At 45.6% G+C, this 8,237-nt stretch overlaps 1 protein-coding gene across 1 annotated transcript; it reads right to left on the reverse strand.

The window, feature by feature from the left end:
- Nucleotides 1–465: 465 nt before the first annotated feature.
- trhrb (thyrotropin-releasing hormone receptor b) lies at nucleotides 466–7,564 on the reverse strand. The gene is made up of 2 exons (XM_038270747.1): nucleotides 6,432–7,564; nucleotides 466–2,129 (listed from the first exon to the last, which is right to left on the reverse strand). The coding sequence occupies exons 1-2, from the start codon at nucleotides 7,263–7,265 to the stop codon at nucleotides 1,704–1,706; spliced, it is 1,260 nt and encodes a 419-aa protein (XP_038126675.1). The 5' UTR covers nucleotides 7,266–7,564; the 3' UTR covers nucleotides 466–1,703.
- Between the last annotated feature and the right edge of the window lie 673 nt (nucleotides 7,565–8,237).

Below are 8,237 nucleotides of genomic sequence, written 5' to 3' on the forward strand. Positions count from 1 at the left end.
GTTGAGTGTAAATGGCACGCAAAACTGAACCAGACCGCGCCCGAAACAACAGAACCGTGCTAAACTGGTACTAGCTCATCGGTAGGGCTCGGCCCGGTTCAGTTCTGGATCGGTTCTCATGACAAAGATCGCGTAAGCTAGGCTGACCAGACGTCCTCTTTTTCCTGGACATGTTGTACTGTGTGTTTCCTGGACGGGGCCGCCTGTGGAGCTGGTTGACAGTTGCCTTTTGTATCTATGCTTCTTTTTCTATGTCTGCTTCTGTCTCCTTGAACCCCAGTGGGCCTCAGCAGACGGCCGCGCACACTGAGCCTGGTTCTGCTGGAGGTTTCTTCCTGTTCAAAGGGAGTTTTTCCTCTCCACTGTCGCTGCACGCATGCTTAGTGTGAGGGATTGCTGAAGAGTCAATGAGTCGATGCAATCAGCTGGTTTTCCTTAGATAGAAAACTTTGAATCAATCTGACTGGATGATCTGGTTGATCTGGATCTATAAAGTGACCTGAGATGACATGATGTGAATTGGAGCTATAGAAATAAACTGAATTAGGAAACAGTTCTGATGATCTGCTGCTGATTCTCGCCCCGTTTTCTGACATCTTTGTCCAGATATAAACTGTGTTTTTGGGATTAAATTTGTCTCATTCAAAGGTTGATGAGATGACATCATGGTGACATCATTTCCCTACTTCCCCCACATGTAGCCAGGAAATATCTGTCAATGGTTGTTTATCAAGCAGAAGGTTAAACATAGAGAAGATCCTGAAAATTGATTCTAACCTGAATCTTCAAGAAGGGAAAAAAAATTTTTTTCAGGAGTTCATGGTAGAAACAGACTCTCCTGCGGCACTGAAGCTAATCAACTCTGTTACAGCGGGTTCATTTTTAGCTATTTCTGTTCTCCTGGTCATTGGAGGTGAAATAATGCAGGAAATTACATTAAAAGTCACAAAGACAACAGATGTGGAAAGTTTTGCTGAAAGAAATCGAAGCGAGAGGAAGTTAGAACCCCCAGAATTCGGCTTGCATCGATGTTCACGTCCTTCACAGCAGTTCAGAGGAGGTTCCTGCTCCTCTCCTGCTCTAATAAGACGGCCGCCATGAAAGCGCCAGGAGTCAGGGAGGTGCTAGCAGGTGGGTTGTTTTGTTTTTCTGTCAAACATCTCGTCTGATGACCGCCGTTTGCTTTCCTGCAGCAGAAAACAGAAGGCGTGGCCTCAGCGAGCTCACCTGGCTGGATTTGTGCTTTTGCTTCTCCGTGACATTTTGATCCCATTTGAAGGTGCGAGCGTGATTTCCCCAACAGTTCCAGGAATCATAAAGGCTGGAGCTGTGACATGTTTGCAGTGGGGAAGGTGTTTCGCTCACAGCCATGTTGACTCAAACACCTTACGTGGGCAGGTCTCAGATACGATGATAACAGCTGCGGAGGGAAAGCGCTTATCTGTCGGCTGCTTTGAAGCTTTACGACATCTGGCATCGTTCTCAGCTAACAGCGTGTTTGGCTTTAAGCCTCAAAAGCTCTCATTACGCTTCGCCGGCTGTGATCTGTGTTTACATCTCTACCTGCAGCAGCCCGGCTTTAAAAAGGTCACCAGGCACTCAGGAAACAATGATCCCACTTAAGGGAGTCCATTAAACAACACTCTGTAGGTCTTTAATTCCCAGGAGACTCACCGAGTCGCCTCGCTGGCCTCAGACCAACCTCAATCGTGACTGAAATTCACTTTTCCGCATCCACATGTGTCGGAGAACATGGCCTTCTGATCTGAGAGCAGCTCGTCCGTGACGGTGAGCTCCTCCAGCTCTGTGGTGTAGTGATCCGTGCTCTCCACCAGCGAGGTGTCCTTCACCACGCTGTAGGTGAGCGCCACGCTGTAGGCCGCCGGCTTGTCCGAGCCCTTCCCCCTGCAGCGGCAGATCTTTCGGAAAGCGGCGCGAAACTTCTGAGACATGGCGTTGTAGATGACCGGGTTGATGGCGCTGTTCAGGTAGATGCAGATCTTGCAGAACAGGATGAACCAGTTGTCCAGGTACGGCTCGTCCAGGAAGGAGTTGACCACCACCAGGGTGCGGTACGGCATCCAGAGCACGGCGAAGAGGATCACCACCACCGCCAGCATCTTGGTCACCTGCAGGCAGCAAGGAGAGGAAGATGAGAGCAGGACCAGCTTTGACCAGGAGACAGAAAACATTCCCTCTGGAAGCAAATCATTTTCCAGAACCCAGTTTGGACCAGAACCGGTCCACTCAATAACTCCACGGTTCCCAGCCTCTAAAGCTGTAAACAAGCCCCAACCATCACTCCTCCACCACCATGCCCAACAGTTAGGATGATGTTTGGGTTCTGTTTCTAAATTTACCATTTTGTGAACTTCATCAGCAGGGGCAGATTTAAGAAATGTGGGGCCCAATGCAAAGACAGGCAGGGGGCCCTCTGAACCCATTCTCCAGATGTAGAAATGTTAATAGAATAGACATCCATTATCTGTTCTAGGTTGTGTCCCTCTCTTCTTGTCCCTTTTCTTCTTGTTTTCCTCTCTATGTTTTGTACTCAGCTGACTTTTCATGCTGTCTCTAAAGGAATGAAAGATTTTTTCCAAGCACTAAGCTCACTTAGCTGATTGCTCCTTCCTGTGTTTCCAAAAAGGCCAAAGTAAATAACCCAGTCCTTCTTTTCACTGTAGACAAGCCATGATCTGCTTATCTGTTCTCCATTTTTCATTTGGATGAAATAATGAAATCATGACAGCAGACAAGATAGAGGAGAGCAGGAGGCGGGGTTACCAATCTACTCGCTCTGGAGAGCAGAGTTCGCTGCTTTTAGATGTTGTCTCCAAAGTCTCCAGTAGCAGAAAAAAGTCTCTAGATTTGGCGCTAGGAGCTTTTTAGAAATCAAAGTGCTAGAGGGGTCTGAAAAGTGGCTAAATATAGCGACTAAAGCGCTAAGTTGGCAACACTGCTCTTTGCATGGTTTGTTTTCAAATGGTTTGCTGCTGTCTGTTTGGACCTTTCTGAACATGTGCAGCAAATGGACTGATCCAATATGGCGGACACTGAAGGGGGGGGGGCTGAGACACACTTAATATTATCAGCATTCTGATGGCATTTTAGCAAAAGGATTTTTATCAAAAACATAATTAATGTGCAGAAATAAGGAATAGTTGTATTAAACATACATGGAAACAGAGTTTTATGGGCCCCCCAGGAACTTGGGGCCCTGGGCAGCTGCCTAGTATTGCCTGATGGTAAATCTCTCCTTGTTCATCAGACATACAGCATCGAGAACGTTTGCTAGAACAAATTCCCTCCTGGACCCAAAATCCTGTTACGATCTCAGACAACAAAACATCTTCATCCCAGATGTTGCTGGAGTCTCTGAAAAACTCAAGATTTTCTCCAAGCACAAAATTCCAGAACATTTCAAACCAAACAAGAACCTTTAAACTGAGACCAGTTCATCCTAAAGACATCCTAATCTGAGCAGAGTGGTGTCTGCAGGTCAATGTAGTGAGGAATGCTCTGATCTTTATATTGGATAAACAAACAACCTCTCCACAGAAGAGCGCCCTCCTCTGGACAAACCTCTACGATACATCTACACCTGATGGACAAAGGACATTCTTTGGAGGATCAGAATGTTCACATTGTGGACAAAGAAGACAGGTGGTTTGAGAGGGGCATGAAGGAAGCATCTATGTTAGGAAAGAAAAAACAACCTTAAACAGAGGTGGTGGAATCAGAAGACAACTATTCCCTCTAACAACCCCCCTTTCAGAGACATAGACAGGTATGGGGCATTGCAGGCTAACAAAGGAGCCAAACCACCCCCATTCCAAAGGGGGGGACCCGTTCATCCGTTTCTATTTGCATGTTTTCTAAACTAAAACCAGGCTTTGTTGGGCTGCTGGATAAAACCTGGAACTAAACGCTATTTCTGACATTTTGAATTGAAAAAGTTTCCTGGATGGAAGAGAAACGTCTTCAAACTTGGAAACAAATGAACTCAGATTCCAGCTTTCAAAAACCTATGATGGTAAAGATTCTCAGTCATCCAGGTCATAATCATTCCAAAAAAGTTAAAAAAATCAATCCACTGGACTTTGTTTCCAAGTTTGAAGACGTTTCTCTTCCATCCAGGAAGATTTTTCAATTCAAAATGTCAGAAATAGCGTTTAGTTCCAGGATATATCCAGCAGCCCAACAAAGCCTGGTTTTAGTTTAGAAAACATGCAAATAGAAACGGATGAACGGGTCCCCCCCTTTGGAATGGGGGTCGTTTGGCTTCTTTGTTAGCCTGCAATGCCCCATACTGGTCTCTGCCTCTGAAAAGGGGGGTTGTTAGGGTCATTGTTGGCCTGGCTGAACAGGTGAGGTCTTCTGCTCTCCTGTAAAGGGGCCGGGGGCTCAACTCACATTGAATTCTTTACACTGAATTTATATCTACTAAAGATTTGCCTGCAGAAAATTCAGCTGTAAAAAATTTGACTGCTAATGTGTTGAACTCAAGTCAAAGCAATCGACGCTTTATCGAGTTGCTTCTAGCCAATGAAATTAGCTTATTTGGTCAGAAAAAAAAGAAAGTTTGGCAGCGGCTGCTTCTTCCGGATCAAACGAAGAGCCTTGGCAGACAGGGATGCCGCACTTGATGAAAAACTCTAATGGCCGTCTATTAGTAACCTGGGTGCCATTCCGAACTTAGTCCCGCCCACAACGTTTGAGGTCGGGAAGTTCGGTCTGGCATTGCTCAATAGTAGCGCGAGTATGCTCGCCCATTCTCTGGCGATCCAATCAAATTGTCAGGGCGGGCTTTATACGATGATGGACAGATGACCAACAGTAACGTAATCAACCACGTCACCAAAGTGCGCTTGGGCGACAACAATAATGGCTGCCGCTGGAGAGTTGAGGTGAGTAGATTCTGCTATTAGGTCTGTTCTAGAAGATATCGACAGCAAATTAATTTTAAAAGAGGAACAGAGAAACGCGATCAAGGCTCATCTTCTTATTCTAGGCGTGAAACTGCACGCTTTGATTTTTGTGGACAACAACTATGCGTGGCTTAACATACGTCACGCACTCCGTTGCTCTTATTGGTTGTAGGTCTATCCAATTGAGTGCAGAGGCATTTTTTTTCCTGGTTCGTTCGAAACACGCCCCATAATCACAGCTCTATGGAGCAGCATCAGACTCATTCTGACTAGAATTGAGTAGGACTACGTCAGGCTAGTCTATTAGTAGCTACCTGATGTTCTATAATCAGATCTATTTAACAAGAAAAACTCCTCATTCAGCTTCATTCAGCCGGGACCAAAGCTATGCCCAACTGCTGCGTCATGTGACCAAATGAGCTCATTTCATTGGCTAGAAGCGGCTCGACTGCATCGGAAGTAGATTGCTTTGGCTTGAGTTCACCAACAGGTCCACACATATGCAGATGAATTTTAACCAGATATAGTTTCAGTGTAAAGAATTCAACGTGTAAAAAAGTTCAGTGTTTAAAATTCGATGTACAAAAAGAGCCAGATTCCAATGAGACAGTTTTTCTTCCATAAAAATGAGCTTAAACGAAACAAAACTAGACTATTTTTCAAATGTAAGGAAGGAGTAGAAATAAAAAGCTGTGTTACAAATAATTACACCAGTAAAGAATAGATAGCCTTTTCAATCTGCTGCTGCTGCTGACTGGAACGCTCTGCAAAATATTCCTAAACTGGATGAACTAATTCCACTTTCATCCTTCAAAAAAATTAGACCATCCTCGTTCACAGACGGTTGCTTCTGCTTCTCTACAGTCATTTTTGGGTTGTCTGTTGTTTTAAACTGTAAGTGCATGTCTTACTAATGTATTTATTTTAGCCCTACTTCCCTTTTCCTTAGTGGGTACTACACTCACAGGCCGCCATTGTAAATGAGAATTTATTCTTAATGACTTTTCTGTTAAAATAAAGGTATAATGATAATTAAAAGTCAACATTTCTACTTAAGTACGCTGCAAAAACGTTCTGAAAGTGAGTAAAAATGTCTTAAATTAAGTGTATTTACCCTTCATTTGAGTAGGAAAATAAGATGATCTGTTAATTGAATGAGCATTTTTACCATCAATATTGGATCAGTAGATAATACGCACTTTAAATAAGAGACTTTAGCTGTTTTTTCTTATCCTAAATGTAAATTGTCTTGTTTCGTTCTCACTTACCTGCTCAGCTCAAGAAAAAAAGCAGTTATTTTAAGAAAAAATACTTATTTTTCCATTTTTTGCAGTGTAAAGTATTTAAATTTAAGGGGTTAATGTGACAAAAATTTATGAAACGCCTCTTGAAATTATTTATAATCTGTCTCAGATCGATGAAAAGAAACAGCACATTGTTTTTGGGCAATTGTTGATGTCTTTCCTTCCCTAAAAAGAAGATTCGAAGCTCTCTGTCGCTCACCTGTCTGCGCGACGTCGCGGTGGAGCTGGAGTGTCGGGAGTTTTTGCAGCTGTTGCTCTTGTTGGCAGCCTGGTTGTTGTTGCTGCTGGTCGCTCCTTTCTTCTTCTTGTCTTTGGGGTCTGAGGGAAGCGGGTTGAGGAACAGGATCCTGGCGATGAGCCCGTACAGCACCGCGGACAGCAGCAGCGGCAGCACGAAGAACACGCCGAAGTCAAAGAAGTAGATGGGCAGGTAGAATTTCCTGGGGACCCTGTAGCCGCAGAGGACGACGGTGACGTTTGCGAACACCTTCTCCTCGGTGTCTGACAGGTAGAACCACATGACGCAGTAGATGGAGGTGAAAGCCCAGACCAGCAGGATGATCTTCTTGGCTCTGGAGAGGGTGCAGAGGAACTGCGCTTTGATCGGGTGGCAGATGGCGATGTAGCGCTCGATGGTGAAGGCGGTGATGGAGCAGGAGGACGCGTTGATCCCCAGGTACTGCAGGTAGGTGATGACCAGGCAGCCGGACCTGCCGAACACCCAGGAGGCGAAGATGCTCTCCGGGATTGCGGGCAGTCCGGCCGCGGTCAGCACCATCAGGTCCGCTACAGCCAGGCTCACCAGGTAGCAGTTGGTCGGTGTCCTCATGTGTTTGGTGATGCTCACCACCAAGATCACCATGATGTTACCAACGATGCCCAGCGCGCAGATCAGGAGAAGCAGCAGGCTGCTCAGCACTTTGTACTGGATGCTGTTGTCCGTCCAGATCCCGTCATTCTGGACCTGAGTCTGGTTCAGATCCTGGAGGGATGATGATGATGATGATGATGATGAGTTTTCCATCTTCTCCATCAAATCAGGAGGTTTTAATTTTTCTCCAAATAGAGATAAGACTCGCTTTACGCGCGACAGAAGAGCGCTGCCAACTACCCGCTTTACGCAGCAGCAGAAACAGAAAACTTTCTTCAGTCTGAGTGAAAATCAGGAGCCTAACAGATGCGGATGGATCCCTCCTGGAGAGGCAGAGCGAAGCTGAAGCGGGTCAGGTTCGCGGAGATTCGGCTGCGCGTAAAAATCGAAGCGTCTCCTCGTTGCTGGCAGAACAGAGTGTCTGTCGGACAGATGGCGCTTCGGGTTTTGTGCCGTTCCGTTTGGCACGAGGTCTCCTACGCAGAGATGGGATTAACCAATCACTGGCCTGCTGTCAATCCCAGACCTTCTGACCAGAGGAAGGATGGATGGAGGACAGAAGAGGAACATCAGAGGAACCGGTTTAACTGAACCGATTCAGATGGAATTCAGTTCATTGGATCCAGATTATTAAACATTCTAATTATTATTGGAAATATTAATTATATGCCTGTTTAGAGGGAATTCCATCCATCCATCCATCCATCATCCATCCATCCATCCATCATCCATCCATCATCCATCATCCATCCATCCATCCATCCATCCATCCATCCATCATCCATCCATCCATCCATCATCCATCCATCCATCATCCACCCATCCATCCATCCATCCATCATCCATCCATCATCCATCCATCCATCCATCATCCATCCATCCATCCATCCATCATCCATCCATCCATCCATCCATCCATCCATCCATCATCCATCATCCATCCATCCATCCATCCATCCATCATCCATCCATCCATCCATCCATCATCCATCCATCCATCCATCATCCATCATCCATCCATCCATCCATCCATCATCCATCCATCCATCCATCCATCATCCATCCATCCATCCATCCATCCATCATCCATCCATCCATCCATCCATCCATCATCCATCATCCATCCATCCATCC

This window comes from Cyprinodon tularosa, unplaced genomic scaffold (genome assembly GCF_016077235.1).
Source record: "Cyprinodon tularosa strain WSP-4 unplaced genomic scaffold, ASM1607723v1 ctg774, whole genome shotgun sequence".
Taxonomy (NCBI): Eukaryota; Metazoa; Chordata; class Actinopteri; order Cyprinodontiformes; family Cyprinodontidae; genus Cyprinodon; species Cyprinodon tularosa.